This window comes from Cynocephalus volans, chromosome 10, assembly GCF_027409185.1.
Source record: "Cynocephalus volans isolate mCynVol1 chromosome 10, mCynVol1.pri, whole genome shotgun sequence".
In the NCBI taxonomy this organism is placed as follows: domain Eukaryota; kingdom Metazoa; phylum Chordata; class Mammalia; order Dermoptera; family Cynocephalidae; genus Cynocephalus; species Cynocephalus volans.
Window position 1 is genome coordinate 53,591,812 of NC_084469.1, and position 26,912 is coordinate 53,618,723.

Consider the following 26,912-nt stretch of genomic DNA (forward strand, 5'->3'; position numbering starts at 1 on the left):
CAAAAAAGAATAGAGACTATCCAAATACTGACTATCCGAAAGAGAAAGAGCCGACTTGCGGGAAGGGCTGCTCTGCAGCAGGTTCCGGAATTGTAGTCCAGAAGATCCACAAGATCAGGCACATTTACGCAGCAGGAAAGGCACCTTTAATGCGAAGTCTGCTGGAGAAAATGGAGAAGCATATACATATACATACACATACACATACACATACACATACACATACACATACACATACATATCACTGCTCTCCGTGTTTGGAAGCATTTCGGCTCCAGGAAGTCTCAGTTACAGAATTCGTCCCAAACCTGCAAGTTGTGAAATACAATCCAAGCTCTCAGTGCAGTGTCCGGCACTTCCGCCCTAGGAAGACGAGGAGTTGGTTGGGAATTCTGGGAAATGTAGTCTGGGAACCCTGTGTAGTCTGGTGACTTCCGCTGCAGAAGGCTGAGGCAGTCCCTGCTCCCGTCGGGAATTCTGGGAAACGTAGTCCAGGAGGTCCCTGTAGGCAGAGCCACTTCCGCAGCAGGTACGTGAGGCCGCGGCCTTCGTTCCTCTCAGAAAGGTGAGCTTTCGCCTCCCGGTGTCCCTCTGCGGGCGCCCGCACCGGTCTTTCTTTGTTTCGCCGTTGGCCGGTAGCAACCAGGCTTTCGAAACTGGGGAAGAGAACCCGCCTATGACGAAGGGCGGGGTTTGCATTCCCTTTGAATGAGCTTTCTCAAGCGTGGGGCGAGGGCGCATCCCCGGCTTAGGGCCAGCACCAGGGTCGTACATCGCGGGGATTGAGGGTCTCCTGGGTTCTTTTCTCCCTCAGCCCTTTTCCTGTCCACCAGCCAGCTCAGCCAGCTCTGCCACTTCCTGGAAGTAATATCAGGCTTTCATCTTAATCTCTTTGCCTCCGTTTCATCTTTAAAATGGTGTTAGTACCTGCCTAGGAGTTATTTTGAGAGTTAAATAAAAAGACAGAACGTGTGGTACAAGATAGGTCTCTTGTTATAAGGGATTTTAAATTTTCTGAGAAGCACTCAGGTCCCTGAAAGCTTCTGTGAACCCAGGGTAGGGTCACTGCTCCAGCAGCAGTGTCCCTGGCCCTTCTCTGATCACTGAAAGAAGCCGGTCTGTACCTGGATTCGTAATGTTTTATTATTTTTTAAATTTTCCTTTTTTTTTTTAAGTTTTATTTTATTTTGTCAATATACAGTGTGGTTGATTATTGTGGCCCATCACCGAAACCTTCCTCCTCCCTCTCCCCGCTCCCTCCCAACAATGTCCTTTCTGTTCACTGTTGTATCAGCTTCAAGGAATTGTAATTGTTGTGCCTTCTTCTCTCCCCCCCTACAGGTTGTTTGTGTATTTATTTATTTATTTATTTTTAGCTCCCACCAATAAGTGAGAACATGTGGTATTTCTCTTTCTGTCCCTGACTTGTTTCACTTAATATAATTCTCTCAAGGTCCATCCATGTTGTTGCAAATGGCAGTATTTCATTCGTTTTTATAGCTGAGTAGTATTCCATTGTGTAGATGTACCACATTTTCCGTATCCACTCATCTGATGACGGACACTTGGGCTGGTTCCAGCTCTTGGCTATTGTAAAGAGTGCTGCGATGAACATTGGGGAACAGGGATACCTTCGACTTGATGATTTCCATTCCTCTGGATAATGACTTTTTGTTTGTTTGTTTGTTTTGTTTGTTTTGTTTTTATGAGAGGGTCACTCTGTTGTCTGGACTGTCCACTATAGTTTATGCGGGAGTTCTGAAGAAGTTGTGATTTCTCCCAGCTTCCTTTCATTCCCAGCCTTGATTTCTTGAAAAAGGCTGTAGGGAGAAGAACAAAATGACCCTTTGACTTCTGGCAACAGAGTCACTTGAGTAGAATTTAGCATCTTTCTTTCTCTTATGTGCTCTCCTCTCAGGGAGAAGATATTTCTTTCACTCACTGGCAAATTCTGCTAGAAGATGCCCTGATATTTGTTGAATAAATGCAGGAAGGGATGGGGGAATACTTGGGCATAAATAATAAAGATAGTATTTAGACATTTAGTGCTACATGTTATTCCAAGAGTTTTATATGAATTAACATATTTAATTCTCACAAGAGCCCTATGGGGGCGGGGGGTACTGTCGTTACCATTTTAAAGGTGAGGAAGCTGAGACACAGCATAAGTTGTTTATCCCAGGTCACACAACTGGTAAAGGCTGAGCTGGTATTTAACAATATTAGTATTTTAATGTTTTCCTGATCAGTAGATTTATTTTTTATTTTTACCTAAGTTTTACAAAATGTGTTTCATCAGTTTTATTTTTTTATTAAATTTTTACTGTGGAAATTTGTAACCATAGCCAAATGTAGTAAGAATAAAATACAGTAATTTTGTGGAACCATCACCCAAATTCAACCCTTGTTAACATTTGCCAGTTTTGTTTTTTTTGGTTTTTTAAAAATTTTATTGTTACACAATGTAAATATTTTTTGTGACCCTTTACCAATTTTTTCCTAACCCCCCCTTTTCCCTCCCCCTTTCCCATTTGCCATTCTTGTACCAACCCCCTCCAATTTTTTTGTTTCTGTACTTTAAAGCAAATCCCCAGCATTGGGTTAGTAAGATATTGAGTTTCATCATTATCAAACATTGATTATCATAAATTGTTTATATCCAAGACCAAGAAATGGAGATGCTAGCAGCTACTCTAAGGTTTTCATTCTTTGTAGCTTACAGAATGGCACTTACTTGAGAAAGCTAGGGGACATGACAGAGTTGCACTTTGGAGAGGTGAATTTTGATGAATTTTGTTTTCCATATAGAGTTTGACTTGCCTGTGTCTTACAGCTCTTTGTTTCTTCTCTTTCTGTTTCCATACAATGAAAATTCTTCTATTACTGGGACCATGTCATGTTTTTCTCTGCTTGGTAAGCATACAGCATAAATTTGTTAAAGGTTTGTGGTTAGAGTAGCTACCCAACAGACAGCTAACATCAGTGGCTTGCAGTGCAGAATTCCTGAAATTGGAATTAGGTCATCTCATTTAATATTGGTAGGCTATAGAATCCACCACCTGTTTCAGAGTACTGAGCAATTATTGGTTATATTTTGATGATGTAAAACAAATTTCCTAGGAAACAAATTGTTAGAAATCATAGTAATAACACTTATAGACTGTGCCTTGTAACTGAGGCAGTGTTTCCAATGATTTACATATATTAACTTATTTCTCATAACCTTTTATTACCCTCATTTTACAGATGAGGAAACATCTTTTTAAAAACTATCATACATTGACTATTTTTTCCTTTTGGTGTACAATTTTATTAATTCTAACGTGTAGATTTGTATAATCACTACCATAATCATGTACAGAACAGTTCCATCACCCCAAAAAACTCCCTGCCTGCTTTCACTAATAACCAACCCTCACCACACCTATAATCACTGGCAGCTAACATAACCACTAAAATCCTGTTGTTTTGTCTTTTGAGAATGTCTAAAGATGAACTGATACTGTATGTAACCTTTTAAGACTAGATTCTTTCACTCAGCAAATTGCCTTTGACATTCATCCAACTTGTATGTGTCAGTACTTCATTTCTGTTTATTGGTTGTTCATCTTTCATTTTATGGATATACCACAGTTTATCCATTCACCTGTTGAGTTTTTTTTTTTCCAGTTTTTTGCATTTATGAATAGAACTGACGTAAACATTCATGTATGGGTTTTTGTGCTTATTTATCTAGGGGATATACCCAAGTATGGGTTTGCGGGTCATGTGGAAAGTGTATGTTTAACTATAAGCAACTGCCAAACTGTTCTTCAGAGTGTCTGTACCATTTTGCATTCCCATTAATGATGTATAAAAGTTCCAGTTGCTCTACATTTTAATCAGCACTTAGTATCATCTGTTTTTTTTTTTTATTCTAGACATTCTAATAGGTGTATATTGGTATTGCATTGTGACTTTACATTTTCCTGGTGGCTGATGATGTTTGGCAGATACATCTTGTCTTCTGCTTGTTTGCCATCTTTATATCTTCTTTGCTGAAATGTCTTTTTATATATTTTGCCCAATTTCAATTGGGTTGTGTTTTCCCTATTATTGATTTTTGACAGCTATTTATATATTCTGGATACAAGTTCTCCATTAGATATGTGATTTGCATATATTTCTTCTCATTCTGTAGTTTCTCTTTTCATTCTTCTCAACCTGTAGCTTGTCTTTTCATTCTCTTAACAGTGTCTTTTGCAGAGCAAAAGTTTTTAGTTTTAATGAAGTCTGATTTATCAATGTTTTCTTTTATGTATTGTGCTTTTGCTGTCATGTCTAAGAACTCTTTGCCTAACCCTCATTCATGAAGATTTTCTGTTATGTTTTCTTCTAGAAGTTTTATAGTTTTACATTTTACATTTAAATCTGTGATCCATTTTGAATTAACTTCTTTAAAATATGTAAGGGTTAGGTTGAAGTTTATTTCTTTACATGAAATTGACCAACTATCCTAACACTGTTTGGGTTTATTTCTGTATTGCCTGCTGTTAAAATTGATCTAAGTATATATCTCTTTACCAGTACCAAACTATCTTAATTACTGTAGCTTGATGGTAAGTCTTAAAAATGGATAGTTTGATTCCTCCAACTTTATTCTTTTAAAAAATTTTTCCCATATTGTCTTCGCTATTGCAGTTTCTTTGTCTTTCCACGTACATTATGGAACCAGCTTGCCTATATATACAAAAAATTCAGCTGGGATTTTGACTGGCCTTGTGTTAAATCTATAGATCTGTCTTTACTGTGTTGAGTTTTCCAATTCATGAATACAGTATGTTTCTCTATTTATTTAAGTATTCTTTAATTTCTTGCATCCATGTTCCATGGTTTTCTGCACACATATTGTGTACATGTTTTGTTAGACTTATTCCTAAATCTAACAGCATATATTCTTTGGGAGCTATTGCAAATTGTTTTATTTTTAAATTTTGGTTTCCAGTCACACATTGTTAGTATATAGAAATACACATGATTTTTATGTGTTGACCTTGTATTCTATGACTGTAAAACTTAGAAGTTCTGATTTTTGGTTTTTGGTAGATTTCTTGGGATTTTCCACACAGACAATTATGTTGCATGTGAATAGAGTCAGTTTTATTTCTTCCTTTTTAATCCGTATGTCTTTCATTGCTTTTTCTTGCCTCACTGCACTGGCTGATTTCCAGTACAGTGTTGAATAGGAGTGGTGAGAGGACATTTCTGTCTCGTTTCTGATAATAGGGGAAAGCATTTTTATAAGTCCTATTTTTATTTTGTGAAAGATTTGTTACAGATGGATGTTGTATTTTGTCAAATGTTTTTTCTGCATCAATTGATAAGATTCTTCTTAGACTGTTAACATAGTGGATTAAATTGATTAATTTATACTTTTTCTTAATATATTGTTTGATTTGGTTTTTGTGTTTTGTTTTGTTTTTTTTAGGGGTGGCTGGTGGATATGGGGATCTAAACCCATGACCTTGGTATTATAAAGCTGCGCTCTAACCAGCTGAGCTAACTGTTTGATTTGATTTGCTAATATTTTGTTGAAGATTTTTGCAATTATGTTCATGAGGGATATTGCTCTGTAGTTTCTTTTTTGTTGTACTGTTTTTGTCTGGTATCAGAATAATTCTGGCATCATAACATGAGTTGGAAAGCATTCCCTCCTCTTATATTTTCAGGAAGAGATTATGTAGAAAAATTGGGGTTATTTTTTCTTTAAGTGTTCATTAGAATTTACCAGTGGAACTATTTAGCTTAAAGACTATATAATTTGGAAGACTTTTAACAATGAATTCAATTTCATAACTATTCACATTATTTCATCTTGTATATTTTCTGGTAGTTTATAATTTTCAAGGAATTGGTCTATTTCATCTAAGTTTTTAAATTTGTGTGCATAAAATTGTTCATAGGATTATCTTATTATTCCTTTAATGTGTGTTGACATTATAAAAGAGAGAATAAAAACCTCTTTCATTTTTTGCCAGTCTTTCAATGTTATTGACCTTAAAACAAACCAAAAAACTCAAAGTTTTGGTTTCATTTATTTTTCTCTATTATATATCTATTTTCAACTTCATTGATTTCTACTGTTACCTCTATTATTTCCTTTCTTTTGCTTGTTTTGGGTTTCTTTTGCTTTTCTTTTCTAGTATCTTATGATGTATCTTTTAGGTGTCTTTTAAAAAGATAAGCAAATCCCAAACAGGATAAACTCAAAGTGGTCCAAGCCCAGACATGTCATAATCAAACTTCTGAAAAGTAAAGACAAAGAAAGAAACTTGGAAGCAGCTAGAGAAAAATAATGCATTATCTTTATACTTTAGTTGTCATATACTATATGTATATACCCTGAAAACTCCATCAGTGTTATAATTTTTGCTTCCAACAGTAAAACATATTTTAAAGAACTCGAGAGAAGAATTATGTCATACTTTCCCAGATATTTACTATTCTGTTGTTTCTCCTTCCTTCCTAATGTTTTCTCCGTCTTCCTGCTATCTCTTCTGTGTGAAGAATTTCCTTTAGCAATCCTTTTAGAGCAAGGCTGCTGGCTATGAATTCTCTTAGTTCATCTGAGAATATCTTTATTTCACCTTCATTCCTGGATGATATTTTTCTGTACTGTGTCCAAAGTTGACAGTTCTTTTCTTTCACCACTTTAAAAGTACTGTGCCACTCCTGTGGTTTTTAATGAGGAATCTGGATTCATTCAAATCATTATACCCCCATAGGTAATGCATTGTTTTTCTCTGGCTGCTTTCAAGCTGCATTATAACCTGGAAGCTCCATACGAGGGCAGATCCTTGAATCCAGTCTTAAACCAACTCATTTAGAATTTTGAGGGGGTGAGACCAAGGATCTTCATTTTTATAGGAGATTCCAGGTGATTATTATGTACTTAAAAGTTTTACACATACCTCATTTAGAACAGCCTCATTTAATTTTTTAACATTTACTGTTTAACTTACATACAGTAGAGTTTATTCTTTTTGGTGTACAATTCTGAGTTTTGACACGCAGTTATGTGTGGAGATCTCAACACTTTTCTTAGTAATCAATAGAACAAGGCGACAGAAAACCAGTAAGGATACAAAAGACCTGAACAAAGCTATTAACCAACTTGACCTCATTGACATGTCTAGAACACTGTCACAAAACAACAGAGTACATGTTATTTTCATGTGCTTTGGTTTTGATCATTTCTCTTGACCTGTCTTTGAATTCACTGATGCTTTTGCTGCTTGTTTCTGATCTGTCTGTTCCACTCAGCTGCAGATTTCTATGTAGTAGGGATTGTGCCAAGTTCTCAGTGTGCTTATTGCCAAGCACAGGGATTAGCGGAGAGGAATTATTCAGTACCTAGTTGTGGTTGGTGCAGCTTTCCAACAGGCAGCAGGAAATAGGAACCTTCAACTCAATGAGATTGTATCCAAATTTCCTGAAAATTGATGTGGGAGAAATAAACAATCTTGTCTCTAATCAGTTTTGATGGGATGCTGAAGCCACTAGCTTTTTCAGAATGTTCAAAGGGTGATGTACACCTATTGGTAATTACTGGCCTAAAATGAATATACTTAGAAACAAACTGGGACTAATGTGTAGCTTCTGTATTTATTTCATAGTTACAATAATGAGCATGTTACTAACAATAACTAACATTTATTGGGTGTTTATTATGAACCACAGCAACTTTCTAATGCTTTGATGCATTAAACTCATTTATTCTTCATAACAACCCTACTTTTATTTCCATTTTACAGAGTAAGAAACAGAGGCATTAAGAGGTTAATTAACTTGCAAAAGTTTACTCTGCCTGTAAATGGCAGAGTCAGGATTGAAGCTTGGCAGCTTGATTATATAGCCTGGGCTCTTAGCCAAACACTCTGCTTTTATTAGTCTGGCAAAGAGGGTTTTAGGAGATGATAAGGCTGTAGCAAACCTGTTTAAAGGTATCGTGGAGCAGGGGACATACAAGCTGAGTGTTAAAAACTGAAAAGATCTAGGATAGGGATGGGCAAACTACCACCCATGGCTTGTTTGTGTGTGTCTCCTCGTGCTCCCCAGCTAAGAATGGTTTTTACCTTAGAAACATTGTAAAAGAAACACAACAGTATTTGACAGAGATAGCATATAACCTGCAAAGGCTGAAATACTCACTTTTTTTGTTCACCCCCCCCCCCCCCCCCAAAAAAAGCCAACCCCTGATCTAGGTGAAAAGGAAAGAAAGAAGAAACAACACACGCAGGGACCTGGAGGTTTTTGTGTGAGATCAAAGGATTTACACAACTGGAGATTACAGGGAAGAGAGGGTTTTCAGAGAAAATGTGCAGACGGACATGGAAGGTTTCCCTGTGTGTGGCTTGCCAAGAATCTAGACCTTATCCTAAAGGCATTGGGCAGTCATGCACATGTTTTAACCAAGAAAGAAACATAATCAGACTTTAACTCTATCAAATATATGAAGAAACAAGAATATTCTGTAGGATGGCCACTGTTTAAATATATATTTAACAAGAATTGCCTTTTATTTTAATTTTATTTTATTGAATCAAAATTGTTTATACATATTTTTTTGGTTTAACATTGAGATATGTTGATCAAATCAATATTACTAGCATATGTATTGTTACAAATCGTAATTATTCTTTATGCCTCTTGTCCAATCTCTCTCCTTCCCCTCTCTCTCCCCCCTCCCCCTTCTAATTACCCTAGATTTCTTCTCTCCTTCTGAAAGAATAATGGTTACTCTGCTGATTTGTTTCCTAGATGAGGTGTCCAATGCTGAAAGCTGTGATCAGGTGCCCCAATATTATCATAGAGCAGATGCTCCTTCTGTCACTTTAAAATGGGTTTTGTGGAAAGAGACATCCTCTTCTTTTCTTGATCTCTGCTGGTGACTCTCCTTGTGTCAATGCATTCCAGTGGTTGGCAGATCATCTGCATGGTGGTTGTGGCATCTAGCTGCTTTTGAGGTAGCCATGGTTATTGTTGTGGCTGTGGTGGGCCACCCACATGGAGGTGATGTTTTAGGCATGCTCCTTGGCACTGGCGGTATGCTGGTTGTGGGGTGTGTGTGGTCCCTGGCTCCATGCCTTGGGTCACCAGGCAGGCCCCAAGATGGTGATGTGGTGTGCCTGGATGTGGGAGTGGAGTCTGGTCCCCTTCTCAATGCCTTGGGTCCCCGGGTGGGCCCTGAGGTGCTGGCGTGGTGTGCCTGGTTGTGGGAGGGTGGTCTGGTCTCCTTCTCCATGCTTGGGTCCCTGTTCGGGCCCTGAGACGTTGTCGCGGTGTGCCTAGTTGTGTGTGGGGGGGGTCCAGTCTCCAGCTCAATGCCTCGAGTCACCCGGTGGGCCCTGATGTGCTGGCACAGTGTGCCTGGTTGTGGGAGGGGGGTCTGGTCCCCTTCTCCATGACTCAGGTCCCAGGGCAGGCCCTGAGGCTCTGGCATGGTGTGCCTGGATGTGGGAGTGGAGTCTGGTCCCCTTCCCAATGCCTCGGGTCCCCAGGTGGGCCCCAAGGCACTGGCATGGTGTGCCTGGTTGTGGGAGGGAGGTCTAGTCCCTGGCTCCATGCCCCGGGCCCCTGGCTCCATGCCCTGGGCCCCTGGGCAGGACCATGAGGCGCTGGCAGTGTGCCTGGTTCTGGGGGGGGGGGTCCAGTCCGCAGCTCCATGCCTCAGGTCACTGGGTGGACCATGAGGTGCTGGCGTGGTGTGCCTAGTAGTGGGAGGGGGGTCCGGTCCCTTTGTCCATGCCTTGGGTCCCTGGGTGGGCCCCGAGCTTCTGGCATGGTGTGCCTGGTTACAGGAGGGGGGTCTGTTCCCTGGCTCCATGCCTCGGGTCCCTGGGCAGGCCCCAAGGCACTGGCCTGGTGTGCCTGGTTGTGAGGGAGGGGCGGGTTCAGTCCCCTTCTCAATGCCTTTGGTCCCTGGGTGGGCCCTGAGGCGCTGGCACAGTGTGCCTGGATGTGAGAGTGGGGTCTGGTCCCCAGCTTCAAGCCTCTGGTTCCCAGGCAGTCCCCAAGATGCTGGTGGTTTGCCTGGGCCGGAACTCATTTTTTGTCCTTTGCTTACTTCTAAAACGGAGGAACTTCCTGTGGGAACCAGTACTTGAGCTGTGTGGTTGAGCTAAATTGCTGCTTTGCTGCTGTTTTTGTAGGGAAGGCTTTTTGTGCAGCTCAGGGTTTAATGGTTGACCTTATAGGTACTTCAGCTCTCCAGAGACCCAGTGGATCTGGGTTGTGTAGAAACTCTGATCTGGGCCTGAGTTTTTTCATCAAACTGTACCCCATGCAATTCTGCATTCCTGATCAGTCTCCTCTGAGTGGTCCTGCGCTGATTGGGGGGTGGGTTGGCTGTCCTTGTTGTGTCCCTGTGTTCTCCTGGTGAGCTTGTCTGCCACACTGCCCATGCTCCGAATGCTTACCATGTGCCAATCCCTTGTGGTGACTCACTGGCCTCTGAATGGCTCCCTTTTTTCAGTGTTCTGTCTCCTCGCTCCTGCGTGGGTCCACGGGAACCCTATTAGTGTTCTTGCTGTCCTGGAGGCCACCAAGGCCCTCTTCTCCCCTGCCACCTCCAAGTAGCTCCATCTGAAGGGCACTGCTGGGGCTTCTGCCAGCTCCTGCTCCATGTGCTCATCAGCTCCAGCTTTAAAGCAGCCACAGCACGAAACCCTCAGAGCAGTTTTTTCTTTCTCTCATCATGGTTTCTCCCACCTTCATGAACTCTGTAGGTCTCTCCTCCTCTTCCCCTGAGCTCCAGTGGCCCCAGCTTGGGTGATATCAACCAATTTACAACTATAAAAATGTAATTTGTGGGAGAGAGTGATGCTGGGGACCATCTATTTCACCATCTTGACCAGAACTCGAATTGCCTTTTATTTTGAATTCTCAAAGTCCCTTGAATGATTAGTGAGCCCCTGCTTGATAAAGCTGATCAGGCAGGTCTAAACTGGAAGTCTGTCTTCACACTGAGTATGTCCCTGCAAAGGAATCCACAGCACATGTTGCTGTTCTTTCCTCTTAGTGACAGCTCCGGAAGCATCTTACAATAGGAAGAAATGAGGAACTGGGAATCAAGGGGCCTGGGTCCCAGACCCTGCTCTGCTCCTGGCCTGTGTATTCTCTGGCAATTCCCTCGAAAGGCATAATGGTCTAGTGGTTAATTGCATGGACTCAGCTTGCAAAATGCCTCTATTCATCTCATGGTCTGTGGTTCACAACTCTCTCTGCAAACTCTACACCTGGGGGGGAATCTCATAAAAATTCTTCCTTATTTATGGATCCTGGACTGGGGCCTCGGCATTGGTATTATTTTTTAAAAGTCTCCACTGATACCAGTGAGCTGGCAGATTAAGAGCCCCTGCCCTAGTAACTGAGAACAGAGACTCTGGCTAATAATCCCTGGCTGCTCTGCTGGCTAAATGGATAATTATGAGCAAGTAACTTAAAATCTTGATGCCTCAGTATCTTCAGCTGCAAAAAGGAATTACAAATTGTCCTAACTCTTTGGTCATTGTGAGGATTAAGTGATGCAGTTCCTCTAAAGCACATGATTTGGCTTTTGACTTTTCACCACCTTTTCTGCTTCCTCTTTTGCCCCAGGGACCCTCTGACTCTCCTTCTGTTTCAGTGTTCTGATGACTCTCCTCTCTCTGAGTGGCTGATACATGTCAGTCATCCTCCAGGGCTCATATCAGGCCTCATTTTCTCCACTGAGCCCATCCATCCCTCTCCTCCATCAAGTGTGGGTTTGGGGGCCCCTTCCATGTTCTCCCAAAGGACCTCTGTGCACACTCTACTCTGGCATCTATCTGGAAATTGTATCCCTTTTAGAAGGTGATCCATAAATACTGGATAAGTGAAAGAAAAATCAGTTCTTTCACTGCTGATTATTCGGCCAAGTTAATACTTGTTCTTGGTAGTCGTGCATACATTCCTTGGCAACTGCATTCTATAGCAGTGGCCCACATGGGCAGGTACTTGGGTGGAGGCGGGTGCCCTGCTAGAGCAGCAGACTTCCCTCCAAGGTGGTACCAGAAGGCTCTGCTCTATCCACAACTCATGATTAGCTTTTCTTCTTTTTTGAGTTTTTTCTCTTCTGCAGATGGCCTTGAAGATGCCTAAGAAAAGTAAATAAGGTAACAGACCTTGAGGGAGAACCCACGAAATTAAACTTCTGGTCTCCACATCCTCCCGAGGGCCAAGCATCGAGCTGCTTTACACAGATGAGCACATTTAACCCCACAAACAACGCTGTGAGTTAGACGTTCTTATCACCAGTGTGATTTTGTGGAATTGAGACAGAGGGTGACATTTTTTGTTTAACATCAGAAATATAGTAGCATCACAGATTTAACTGGTCTTTTGTTATATCCTGTGGAAAGTGGGATGTACCATTCAGCCTCCTCTGGCTTCGGGAAGAATATTTACAAGCCACTAAACTTTTTATAAAGGTGATCTCGATGTCTAAACAAATGGTATACTGGGGCAACAAAGTAAGAAGCTAGAGTTACAGACATTCCAGAAGTTAAGGGTGACTTTCCCTGAATAGAGCAATAATCTCTGCCATCCAGATGTCTTATAAAATACATTTTCAGGGCCAGTTTTATTATGCAGAACTGTATCTGCATCTCTGCAGCTGCAGGGAAACAGAGAACCCTGGTATAGTTACAGTAGCTTTCCACTACTCACACATAGAATCCTAACAATCCTATAATGTTGGCATTGTTATGATCCCAATTTTGCAAATGACAGAACTGAAGCATAGAAAGGTTAATGAATTTAACCGTAGTTACTCAGCAAGTATATAGCAGCACCAGGTTTTGAACACAGGCATTTTGTCCCCAGGGTCCACTTTTAACTAATACATTCCCCTGCCTCTCCTTTCTCACATTTCCCAGGAATGAGCACCCTGGGAGCTGTGAGGTGTGTGAGGGCTGCTGGGTACAGCCGTGTAGGCTGTTTGAGGCACTGGAGCACCCTGCCTGGATAGCTGAGCGGTAGCTGGAATCCAGCCCACACTGCCTGCTCCTTTGCGAATGTGTGTGGCCACATCTGTTGGTGGAAGGGACACCTTTTTCTGATTTACACAAAGATACATTTCCCTTTCTCTCATGGCTTCTTTCCTGTTACCCTGTTCTGCCTTCTCAGGTCTCTGCCTTTCCCTAGAAAAAGAAGAAAATGACCAAATTCCAGGTGAGTTGATTTTTCATTTCTGTCATTTAACATGTTACCTCATTTCTTGGTGAGTGGACACATTTTTTCTCCTTCTTTGTCAAGAGTAAAGAATGACAACAGGCGTTTAATGCCATTTATGGTTTTGTTTTTGTCCCTTTCAAAATTTTCCTTCTAGTTTTTAATTTGTTTTATTATCATTTTTATTTCACAAATAATAATGTAGATGAGACTAAATATAAAAAAATCCTGCATATTGTTACCTGGCTTACAAATCAGGTTTTTTTCCATGGTCATTTTTGATATGCATTTGTAACTTTACTTGCAAGAATAGATACAAGTTTGAATTGCTTTTTCCCCATGTAAAATAATAGCACATAATTTTTATGATCTAATATTATTTCAGTGAACTGCTGTTACTCCCAACCCCCTTTTCTTTAAATCATTCCCTGTTCCCAAGCTTTTAAGAGCCTGAGGATTCTGGAAGTTTTACATCACAGTGTCAGTGTTCCTACATATAATCTTTACTGAAAAAGCAATTCTGAGAGAATTCTGATATTATTTGTCCTGAATGTTCTAGGAACTCAAAACTAAGAATATATATTTTTTTTTCCTTAAGTGATGCCTCAGGTTCTTTGTAAAAAGAATACCTAAAACTTGGTTTTGTCTAACAGGATCATACTGAAGCTAAAATCAGAAAAAAACAGATGTTTTCATACAGGAAGAGCTAGATTCTTTTTTCCCAGTACCTGAAATTTTCTATGTGTTTGTCTATGTATGTTTTTGTGTCTTTATGTGTTTTATTACTCATATATTAATTTATTAGAGCAATACAGGTACATAATTTAAAATTTTTAGACATACTGTAGGATATGCAGGCACTTTCCATCCATCACTTTGTTCATGGCTCTGAGTGACTGTCTGAGGAGGACGTTGGACTCATTTGCACCGTTACTATGAAGATAACAGGTTCATGTTCATACAGGAAGACAAGTGTCCAGCCAACTCCAAAATTGTTGCCTTCTGGGTCAAGAGTATCAGGCATACCATTTGGTTGGAAAGACACACAAAAAAGCAAACAAAACCAATCCAGAGTTCTCCATTCAGAGCTGAGTTCTCCATTCAGAGCTGAAGTTGTGATGCTTAGAACCCCAGCCAGAACAAAAATTCTAAATTCCTCTACAGCAAAAAATTACAAGACAATAGCAAAGTAGAATGAAAAGTATTTACAATGTACATGGAAGAGAACATTTCAGTATCCTCAAAACGAGTATTATTACAAAACAAGAAATAGAGATGAACAGCAAATATATGAAAAGAGAATGATCTTTATTACTAATCAACTTTGATCAACTTTTAAAAATCTTTATTTACCAATCAACTAAAAAATTGGTTTTTACGTTCTAAAATTTACTTCAGAGACTGTCAAAGGTTTTTTTAAAAAGTATTCATCTCCAGTGACTATACCTGATCACAGGTATAGGATTTATAGTCTTCTATAAATCTCCAGTGTTGATCAGGTATAGTCTTCTTGCAGGAAGACTAAATGGGAGAAGTGTTTTTTAGGTGAGATGCCTGCTATTATGATTTCAAAACTTTAAAGGTCATTATTCTTCTTCAACATTGCCATTTTTTTACGTTTTGGTATTTATTTTGAGGATATAATCAACAGAGTTCCAGAGGCTAAGGTCTATGTAAAGGGTGTTTTTTTGCAACATTGCTTACTATATGTAATCTAAAACAAAGTAAGTGTGCATTGACTGGATAAGTTCATTATATTCTGGATTGTTAGTTCCTTGAATTACTATGCAACCCTGAAATAGGATGAAAGATATGATGATAATATTAACAGTGATAGTTTACATTTATTGGGTACTTACTGTATGCCAGTCACTGTTCCTAAATGTTTTACATATAGTCACTCATTTTATTACTAGGACCCTGTGGTATAGGTGTCAGCAACATACAAATGAGAGGATAAGAAACCTGTCCAAGTTCACACATCTAGCATAGGTCAGAGCATCTAGATGTGAGCACAGGCAGTCAGGCTCAAGAGCTGTACCATAACTACAACACCATAAACACTGCAGTCCCCAGTGAGGATGAACTACATTCTTAAGCAGTAAAGGGTGACTGAGTGACTGATGTCCTGTAAGTCTGGCAAATTAAGTAAGTGGAATGTGTATGTAAAAGAGGTGAAATAGACACCATCAGAGACTGTCAGAACTAAAGCTTTTCTGGGGCAAACGATATTAATAATATAATTTAAAATATTAGTAGCCCAGAAGGTCAAGTGTTCGGATCCCCCTACCAGCTGGCTACAAAAAAAAAAAAAAAAAAAAAAATTAGTAGCCCAGGATACAACAGAGTTCTAGGGACTGACTTACCTAAAGGAGTGCTAACAAAAGGCAGCAACTTAAAATGCAAGGTTTTCTTTTCTTGTGGCACTTTTGGTAAATGGAATTAGCAGTACAGAAGGCAAACAGAAGGCAGCTACTTAAATTTGAGTGCCTCAGAATCCAGAACAACTTCCCATCCTTTACACTTTCTCAGCGCTGTCCCTCTTCCATAAAGACAGTCTGAGTATGTTTGCTATTGTAGGAGATGGTGACATTCAAGGATGTGGCTGTGGTCTTCACCCAGGAGGAGCAGGGGCTGCTGGACTCTGCCCAGAGGAAGTTGTACCGAGATGTGATGCTGGAGAACTTCAGGAACCTGCTCTTAGTGGGTGAGGACAGGTGCCCATTGTAACTCAATAGCAGCCTCCTGGAGTGTTTTTGTGTGCTCAGTTGTTTGAAGCTCTGGGACTCCTGAAATCATTCTCTGAGCTTGGGAACCTGAGTCCTAATAATCCCTGTGCAACACAGACAAGATGTTTCTGATGGTTCTCCCTGGGCAAAAGTCTGCCCTTTGAACTGTAAATGTGCAAATTGTGGTTCTACTCCTCTGGTTTGTCATGAAATCAGTTAAGTTGCTCCAGATTTTTTGTTTCTCAGGATACTAGTAACTGTTTATTAATTTGACTTTTCAAAGGTACTTTTTTTTCTTTAATGATGTATTTATAAATAATATCAAACTTACATATGATCCAGCAATCCCTCTTCTGGGTATATATTCAGAGGAATGGAAATCATCATGTCAAAGAGATACCTGCATGCCCATGTTTATCGCAGCTCTGTTTACAGTAGCCAAGATATGGAACCAACCTAAATGTCCATCAATGGATGATTGGATAAGGAAACTGTGGTATATAGACACTATGGAATACTACTCTGCCATAGAAAAGAATGAAATACTCCCATTTGCAACAACATGGATGAACCTGGAGAAACTTATGTTGAGTGAAACAAGCAAAGCACAGAGGGATAAATACCTTATGTGCTCACTCATATGTGGGAGCTAAGAGAGAAAGGAAGGAAAGAAAGAAAGATCACAGTAGTGCCGTGGTCTAACAGAGGGAGGGAACATTCCTAGGGCTACAAATAGGAGTGGAGGGAGGTTGGGGGATAATTGGGAGGGGACAAAGGGTACAAAAGTAATTTCTGGTAATGGGTATGTTCCCAGTATGAATCTGGCCCCCACATCATGAGCAGGAGTGGGGACAATTAGCTTTGTATCTCATGAATATTCTTAAATAAATAATTTATTTTAAAAAAACTTACAGAAAATTTGCAAAAGTAAAAGAACAGGAACACCCATATAGCTTTTACCTAGGTTCACTTATAGTAACATTTTACCCCATTTGCGTTATCATTTAGGTTTGTGTTCTTTCTCTCTCCGTATATATTTATGTATGTATATGAAAATATAAGTATATTTGTAATATTTTTTCCTGAACCTTTTGAGGGTAATTTACATACACCCATGGCCCTTTCTCTCTGAGTATTTCAGTGTCTGTACAGAGATCAGGAATCCCCAAGACCACTCTCAGGCTCAGTAATTTGCTAGAAGGACTCACAGAACTCACTGAAAGCTGTTATCCTCATGGTTACAGGGAAAGAAGCAAAATAAAATCAGCTAAGGGAAGAGGCCCATGGGGCAGAATCCAGGAGTCTTCCAGGCTTGAAGCTTCCAGTTGTTGTCTCCCAGTGGAGTTGTGGACAGCATTAACTCTTCCCAACAATGATGTGTGACAATACAGAGTATTGCCAACCAGAGAAGTTTACCCTAGTGTTGGTGTCCAGAGCTTTTATCGGGGCTTGATCATATAGATATGGTTGACCACCTGTGTGGCTGACCTTAGATAATCAGCCCCTCTCGAGGTTAAGCTCAAAACCCCCACCATAAATCATATTTTTTAACTATCTGGCATGGCCAAAGGCCTCCAGGTAAAGAGAAGACGTGCTCCTATCAGGCATGAAATTTCAAGGACTCAGAGATCACCTCCCAGGAGCACTGGGCAAAGGCCAGACCTTTCTTTGGGCAAGATTAATCCTTTACTGCACAGTCTATTTTGAAGAAATAGGAATGTTCTTTTACATATCTCTAGTACAATATAATACTGTACTTTAATCTATCATTTATGCTCTAATTTTATTCATAAAGCCAATTATATTCCTGAAAGCATATTTTTCTCCCTCCAGAACAGGTCTACTAAAGAAAAAAAAAAAATTAAAAAAAGAAAAAAGAAACAAAAAAATAAAATAAAATTTTTAAAAAAGAGCAGGATGTAGTCTAGAGTCTAGTCTGCTTGTCCTATCTCCTTAGCCTCCTTTAATTTGGAAAATTTCCACAGCATTTCTTTATCTTTTATGACAGTGACATTTTTGAAGATACTTATGTCTCCCCCTATTTTTAATAGAACATCCCTAATGTTTTCTCATAATAAGATTCAGATGATCCATTTAGATGGGAACACTACGTAGGTGGAATGTGTCCTTTTGAGGTTATCACATCTGGAGGCACATGATGGTCATCTGTTCCTCACAGGTGATGCTAATTTTGATTACCCAGTCGCGATGTCCCCTTGGTTTCTCCACTGTGTAATTACTGCTTTTTACCCCTTATAATTGTAGGGCAACACAAGTTTTTCCCTATAGATTTAACATCTAATGATTCTTGCCTTATCTTGTCTTTATCGTGATAGAGCCCCAGCCCTGGAATCACCCATTTCCTTTACTGGGGAAGGATATTTAATACTAAGGTCTTGTGTATGCTGTGTATGGCCTTTGCCAGTGTGGTATCTTTGTTTCTTGATCTCAGGGTATAGAGCTAGGAAGTATATGTGTGTGTGCATGTGTACATATATACGCATATGTTCATATACATGCACATATACATGCACACATACATATAAATATATATACATATTATTCAATGTTCAGTTTCATTCAAAAGAGAAATGTTAATTAAAATTATACTGAAATACCATTTCTCACCCATGCGATTGGTAAAAATTAAAACTTAACACTGTACTTTTTTTTGCAAATCTGTGGGGAATAAAATACTCTTATACACTGAAAGTAAGAATGCAAAATGATACAACTACTAAGGAGGGGAATTTGACACTATCTAAAAAAACTATGTATTTACCCTTTTCCAGCCATCCATTTTTAAGAATTTTCCCTAAAGATAGCCAAGTGCAAAAAAGCATCAATATTATACTACAATTCATGTAAGAAAGAAGGGAAAATAAGCGAATATATGTATATCCACTTACCTTTATAAGAACATGAACACAGGAAAGAAGGAGTAATGAGAAAATCATGAAGTTAATTTATAGTATGTGGGAGGTAATAAGGTAGAAGGGACGTGGGGGAGCCACAATTGTCTAAATGTAACTTTTTGTCTAGTTTTGACAAAGTGGGACAAATTGGATGTCATCAAACTTTAAAACTTTTGCTCTCCTTGCCTTTTGTTACAGCACATCAGCCTTTCAAACCTGACCTGATATCCCAGTTGGAGAGAGAAGAAAAGCTTTTGATGGTGGAGGCAGAAACTCAAAGAGACAGGTGTTCAGGTGAGACCTGTGCATCAGGAACCCAGCCCCTTCTAAAACTCAAGACAGAACATGTCCCTTCTCTGCTTAAACTCTCCAGGGTTTCCCCATTTAACACAGAGTAAATTTAAAGTACTGAAAGTAGCCTATTAGGCCCTAAGGTATCTGTCCCCTCAACCCTCTCTAGTTTTCCATTGTCACCCACTAGTGCTTGTTTTTGCTTGGTCAGTCTGTTCTAGCTGCACTGCCCCATTGCTGCCCATCAGACCTGTCAATTATGCTTCTGCATCAGGTTCCTTGACTTGCTTTTCTCTCTACCTTGAATGAATGAATTGGTTAATAGATGCATGGTCTTTGTTGTCTTCTATCCACCTTCAGACAGCTAATAGGTATAGAATAAGTCAGTATAATTGAAGGATACTCTAGAATGTTGTCTGTCATCTGATGAATGCCTGTCCTAACTGTTTAGCTACCCTTGGGTATTCATAGATAGGTGGCCTTTATTCTTAAGAGATAAAAATAGTATATCAACTAAAGTAAGTATCAAAGATGATCAATGCCACTATTATAACTGACCTTTCTCATGCAGCATTTTCAAGTGAGACACTCTTATCTTCATATGCCCAGCTTTTTATCTTCCCATTCTGTCTTCTCCTCTCTTCCATCATTTAGCACCTAAACAGTGTCTTGATATAGCCACAGTCTTGAAGTAGAACTTTCTAGTTGGACATTTATGTGAGTCCAAATGTTTCGGTAATGTTTCTTGAATCTTCACAACTCTGACATCGGAAGCCACTGTCAAAACTGTATAGCTAAGAATGCTCCTGGGTAGAAAAAGAGTCAGTAGAAAATCTCAAAACAAATTAATTCATTTCTATAATTTTTTGTTTCTATCTCAGTTAAGATTCAAATCATACATGGTGCAGTGCACTCTTGAGAGCAGAGGTCAACAAACTTTTTCTCTGAAGGACTAGATGGTAGATATTTTAAGCTTTGCTGGCCACATGTGGTCTTTGTCACATATTCTTTGTTTTTCTTACAGCATTTTAAAAATATAGAAACTATTCTTAGCTCCTGGGCTGTACCAAAACAGGCAGAGGCTATAGGTACCAATCTCCCTGCCTGATACCATCAGTAGAAATATAATGAAACCTTTAAAAATATCTTATTTAACTTTTTTACATATACTAACATGTTTAAATACCTTGTATTAATGTAAGAATTTGATCATGTAGATTATGTTTAATATACTAATTTTTCTCTTTTCTTGATACCTTGGGGAAATCCCTCCCAGTCTGAGGTTAAATTCTTTTATGTTTTTCATCATGGCTAAGATTATAACTTTTATTTTTTTGTCATGGCTGTATAATAGTTTAATATGTGGATATAACATGCATGATTTAGCCATTTCCCAATTGATGGGCTTTAGCTTATTTCTTTTCCTTTTATTAAACAAATACAGACATTATAGCAATAAAAACCCCAATCCAAATTTCCCCCCATACTGGTGCTTTTATTTTTCTGGAATGAATTACCTAGCAACTCAGAGATTTAGAGAGTTAAAACCACACCTTACTTTAATTTTGGAGTTGTAACCAAAATAAACATGATTATTCTCCATTGGCTTTCCTGCAACCAGCAGCAGCTAACTTGACTCACTTCAGCAAAGCAACATTTTTAAAATGAGGGTTCTTTTAACCACTCTCTTGGCAGGTCCCCCCTAGAAGAAACAGCTCTATTTGCATTTATACTAGGAAAGAGAAGATGTCAACAGATAACAGCTTCTAAACTATCCATTTCCTTGCAAGATTTTCCAAGTTGCAGCCCATCCATCTCTTCCAAAGTTAGCATCCACATCTGTGAGGAAAATAGAGTAGTTTAGTCAGGCCCCCTCACCTCAGGTCTGGTTGGGGGTGGTGCAGCACATTCTTTGTAAACAAGATGTGTGGGAGTAGAGTTAGTGCAAATGCACACCCACGTATCTTTTTAGTTTGTTGCTATTCTTGTGTGTTCTTCAGTTTGTGGAGCAGTGGCTGGGCAGAGCTCACATCTAAAAATAGAGCACGTTTACTTTGCTGGCAGCTGCTCAGTTTCTCTTTGGACTGCCTAGCTCTTAGATGTGTGTGTGCTGAATAAAGCGTATTATTTCTTCAACCATGGCTCCAAGAACCTTTTTCCTGTTACCTAGCTTCTAAACCTGCATGTGAAGGGTTTGTAACCCAGTCTGGACAATGGGCTTGAGGGGTCTGTGAGCTCCAGATCCAGCCCTAGCTCTGTGACATCCTTGCTTCTCTTTTCCTTTGCCAGCAAGGAAGATTCAGGGTGAGAGAAACAAAGGTAATGAAGAGTGGCACCCATCATTTTGTACATCCCCTATTCAAAACTGGGATATGTTATTTCTTCATCATTATTCCCCACAGGTCAGCTGTTAAATAACCAACTGTTTATGTAGATTTTAGACCGTTTTCAAACCTTCACTCTCATCAAGATCTAGTGTATAATTTTCAACTGGTGAACATTGCAACCTGAGAAAGGAAGTTGCATTCTCATACTTCCTACATCCTAGGGGAGAGAAAGAATATATTTCAAGTGGTAATTTATTCCTTGTATTTTGAATCCACAGTTCAGGTAGGAATGAAACCATGAGATACAAACTTACCTATTGATATTTTTACAAGCTTCCACATTTGAGCTTTCAATTTGAGCCTTGTAATTGATTGTTTAAGAACTTTATACCTTCCTTAACTATTTAGACTAGTGGTTTTCATACTTTTTGAGAGCCATGACCCTTGGTATGTGATGTAACCCAGTGCAGACCTATGTATGTGTGCATGTCTGCATATCTGAAACAAGTATTTCATACAGTGATTCCCTGACATGCAATGCACCTCTGATATTTTCTATCCTGTTTTTTTATTGCATGTCTCAATTTACTAAATTGACTTTAGACCTCACTAAATGATTCCCCACCATTAATGTTCTCATGCTGTCATAGGCCATATGTTCCAAATTTCAACATCCAACAATACCCTGTTATTTGTAATCAAAAGTAGAGCCATTAAATTTTGTCTTCTATTTGGAAAGTGATGGGAAAAATAATTTTACATATAGTTGAACATGATTTGTAATCCATGTCTACATAAAGCCAACTTGTCAATCCACATAAGCAAACAAAGTCTGTTTTCATGGAATTGACTAGTTAATTCTGACAGAAGTGCAGAGTCAGCAACCTGTACCTGAAGAGCAGAGTCCTCAGCCATTGCTAAGATGAGGCATCATGGTCCGCAGGGGCTCTGAAAGATGATGGTTTACCAGCACTATACCTTCGGTTGCTGCTGATGCAGTTTGAAACTCCAAATAGGGATGGAAAGAGAAGTTTCTGTTGGTCCACAGGGCCAGGTGTGGAACAGACGTCACTGATGTACAAACCAAGGGCTTCCAGGATTTTCTGTTTTTTCCAAAGCAAATTGTTTCTGTTTTTCTTTTCAGTGTCATCTCTAATTATAAAAACCACTTCATTAACTAGATTCTTACTTTTAGTAATCTCTCCATCTTTCAAGTAATAAAGTACTTCTTGAAAATTATCTTGCTTTTTCTTGTTTTTTTTTTTTTGGTAATTTGCTGGTTTCATCTAGGTCTGAATCCACTAAACTTTTTAGGAAAATATTTGGCAAGTTTGATTTTCTCCACGGGAGGAGACTAGAAAGCAGCAGCTCTCTGCGTCAGTGAGCACGACGTACAATCTTTGGCAGTATGCCACAGAGCGGGACTACTACCACTTGCCAGGGGTACACTTTCATGTTCTTGTTAGCAAATCTTTGTGGCCCAAGTTTTCTTCTTTCTGAAGGAGTGCTAAACGTATCTCAGTTCTCATTCCCAGTTTATATCCCTGTCTACTGTTCAGGCTCTTAGAAAGCTGGGACAGAATGACAAACTCCAAGGCAGGTGGCAGGGTCATGACCTGAGACCTCAAATCCACCCGGAGGTGTCTTGTGAGATTTTTACCTCTCTTAACTACTAGAGAGAAACTTCCGCATACTTATTACCAGAAGCAACTTGGATGTGTACGGGCATGCATGTGTATACACACACACACACCAAAGTGGAACAGTTCATCTAATTCTGATGACTCTTCTAGTGTCCTGAGGGCACCTTTAGGAAACCCAGCAGAGGAACTTTCTCTTCTATTAAGACCGAAGTATTTCCAGAACTTATATTAAGCTCTTACAGTGTTGAAACTTCCCTAGCTTGATGGCACTAATACATTTTTTTATACATGCCATGAGCCTATTGGTGGGCCAGATTTCTCCAGTATTATCTTTAGACAATCTCTCACAGGTATGGTTTCTTCTACTCTGATCTCCTTCTCTGTCCCAAGTTGAATGTCACTCCCTCCAGTGAAAAGAGGAACAGCCAAGTAGAAGTTGGTGTTTTTCTAAGAGAAATTCCTTCTAAGAATCCCTCATCTTTAATTCTGCTTCTTTTAGGGTATGGTTATCTGGCACAGAACAAAGAAACTTCCTATTTTTATCAGTAGGTCTCAGACAACTGTTCTCAGCTGTTTTCTTTTTAACTTTAATTTCTTTATGGCTTAATTTGATATCAAGCATCACTGTGTTAATAGTTGCTGAAATTTTGCTAACTTTTCACTGCAACCTTTCATAAATATTTTGTAATGTCTTATATGTGCCAGTCAGCTGTTGATCTAGCATTATAATTCTTTGCTATAATTTTCTTTTTAATAGAAAAATTACTACAGTTACATTAACTAGCTTCATTTACAAAGAAGATATCAATAAAATGGTATTTGCTAATAAAATGTGACAAACTTTTAAAAATTACACATATGCTTAATGACTTTTTTCTTATAACTTTTAGGTGAGTTTTTTGATCATCTGCATTGATAGTTTCTGACATCTGATCTCGGCTGTGATAGGCTTGCCAATTTTCTGCTACACTGTCAAGGGTAGTCTTTGTTTTCTGTGTTTCACTTCCTCTCTCTCCACCCTACACAATCCTGTTCATGTTTTTCATACATGATATGTTTCTCCCTGTGGACTGAGTTAAAACTATGGCTCAAAATGATAGCTTTGTGGTGTGGAGTTGCATGTTGGAACCATTATTAATGTGGATATTAGAAGACAGAACTCATTCAGTTCTACCTGAATGTAGGGAGAGAAGTGGAGGCAGACAGAAAGTACCCTAAAGGTTGAATATACTCAAAAAGAGGTAAGCCTCAGGTGTGGTTAAGAGAGTAGCCAGCACAGCAGCTTAAGTATTAGTCTGTGATGAAAATATTATTCTTACTTTGTCTTGTAGTGTGCACAAAAATGCCTTAGTTTCTCTTACTCTAAAAGCATAGTAAGATTGTAGGTTAATCACAGCCTGGGTTGCCTATTCTTGAGTAGCTTCTATTAAAGCGGAAGAGGAAAAGAAAACATAAACTAAGATTTCTTCTTGCATTTCATTATGGCTAACTATTACATTTAAAGGAATTATTTAGAGGGCTGGCTAGTTAGCTTACTTGGTAGAGTGTGGTGCTAATAACACCAAGGTCAAGGGTTTGGATCCTTGTACCTGCCAGCTCCCAAAAATAAATAAGTAAAGTAAACACATAAATACATAAAGTAAAGGAATTATTTTGTATTTATGACAAATATAACATCTTTGTTATTGAATTGATTGATTTAGGATGCTGGAATGATTGACTTTTTCAAACTCTAAGTGACAAACAGAATGTGAAGAGGTAATAAATTCTTAATCTTCTTACCTCAGATGAGGTATTTAAGTACTCTTTTGTTGTGCTTATTTTCTCCATCAAATAAAGTTTATTTATAAACTTATCTTAACACAATTTCTCATCAGCACTCTACCACTGATATTAAAATAGAATTTAAATGTTGCGATATGGAAAGGAAATGACAAAGTATTTCAGTCTGTACCATTGACTAAAGAAAATTAATGTTATTAAATGTATGGTCTTTTCTATAAGGACTTGAAACCAAGTGAAATGACCTTTTTTCCCTTCATGTTTCCCTTTAGCATTGTAAAAACCACTGGTCAGAGAGAAACTTTATTCTCTTTTATATATTTGAGAGATTATTGCATAAAATTAGGTACTAATTTGTATTGAAATAGTTGCTTTGAAAGAAATTGGGTTTTGACTAGCAAGCTGCTTTCATGTTCTCAATCCATTAGGTCAGTCCCAAAAGACATGGCATATTAAACTGTATTTTTATGTATGTATACTGGGTGTTTTTGATGATACTGAAACAAAGCTATAAGCATTATGATGAACTCTACCTGGAAGCCAAACTTCTCATGTATAACCTATATGCTTTATCTGATATACCTCCTGTAATATGTCCCTTTATTTCATCATTAGATGATAAGGTATTTAATATAATAACTGAAAGCTTTGCTTTTGAGAAGGCAGAGACACATCACCAAATATATTTTTAAAGTACCAAGATGAGTACTTATGGGAATTCCTGTAAGTGTTATTCCATAATCAATGCACTGCCTAGTGGCACAGAGTCATCAGTGTGGCATTTTCCTTTTTCCTTTTTTTTAAGTTGGAAATAGGGTGGAACTTATAGGTAGGTAAGATTTTTGTTCAAGAAAAATACGCCATTTTTAAAGTTACTTTAAAAATTAAAAAGACTCAATCCATAGGCCCTGCCTGTGGGTCTTTTAGGTCTTATGCTTTTAATTCATCCACAAGAGATTCTTGTGACCTCTGCCTTTCTCATCAGCAGCATCACTTTGAGTGTAACCTCACTTGTATAGCCTTTAAACTTTCCAGCAAAATTGCCATCACCAGTTCCTTTCCCATTAAAAACTTATGTGTACATGTCCTTTTAATTATTTGAGTGAAAATGACTCAAACTGTGATTTAGTCATTATCTGTTAATTGAGCAGCTCCTGTTCACTGTGCAGTGTTGTAGGGAGTAAAAGTAAATGTGGGGCACATAACAAGGGGCTTGTCCTTGTGGATAACACATTCTAGTGTGGAGAGAGAGATATACACAAATAAATGAGGAAGAATTATTATGTTTGAAGATAGTATTTATGCTAAGAAAAAAAAATCCCCTTTTACTGCTTTCTTCTCTGGATACTTAATACTTATAGAAACTTAATGTACTGCCAAGTGTTAAAAGAATACATTATTAATCCAACCCCGTTTAGCCAGTTGTCCTCAGTGAGGATACTTCTTACCAGGATATGAAGATCTGTGTTGTCTGCATATAATCTGAGCTTTAATAACTAGGTGACAAGCCATTTCTACCCAAATATACCTGTCTTCAACTCTTTCTGGTACCTCAAATTCCCTAAATATTAAAGTAATTTTCCAGTAAAATGATGCAAGCCAGGGTCAATGTTCATTGAATTTTGCATGGCTGAGGACTGCCTCAAAGGACACCTACAAGCACCATGAAACTTGGCTATGCTTATCTCCCTCAGCCTCTAGTTTTTTTCTGATGTCCTTTGAGTTGAATCCTATCATAGTGTTTCACATTCTGACCTGCACCATAGCCCTTGGTAATCATGAAATATCTTTTAAAAGGGGTGAAAACTGATAATGGCTTACAGTGACTTAGAAGAGCTTATTCCTTTGAAGATAAATAGCTCATTAGAGATAGGCTATATGAAGCCTCAGACAGCTTGAAGTCTGTTTATTGCTTCAGCATAGCAGTTAACACACAATCTCCTTAACAAACAAAAACATTACTATGCATGCCAGAGAAAAAAGAAAAAGTTATTA

General features: G+C 38.9%; 1 protein-coding gene across 1 annotated transcript in view; it reads left to right on the forward strand.

Annotated features, from left to right (window-relative positions):
* The first annotated feature begins 492 nt into the window (after positions 1-492).
* The window catches only part of ZNF112 (zinc finger protein 112), a 31,136-nt gene continuing 4,716 nt past the window's right edge, over positions 493-26,912 (forward strand). Inside the window, exons 1-5 of the mRNA XM_063112630.1 lie at positions 493-565; positions 12,140-12,290; positions 13,186-13,230; positions 15,811-15,937; positions 19,073-19,168. Coding sequence (XP_062968700.1) covers positions 13,216-13,230; positions 15,811-15,937; positions 19,073-19,168 — 238 coding nt within the window. The 5' untranslated portion in view covers positions 493-565; positions 12,140-12,290; positions 13,186-13,215. The remainder of the gene's footprint in view (positions 566-12,139; positions 12,291-13,185; positions 13,231-15,810; positions 15,938-19,072; positions 19,169-26,912) is intronic.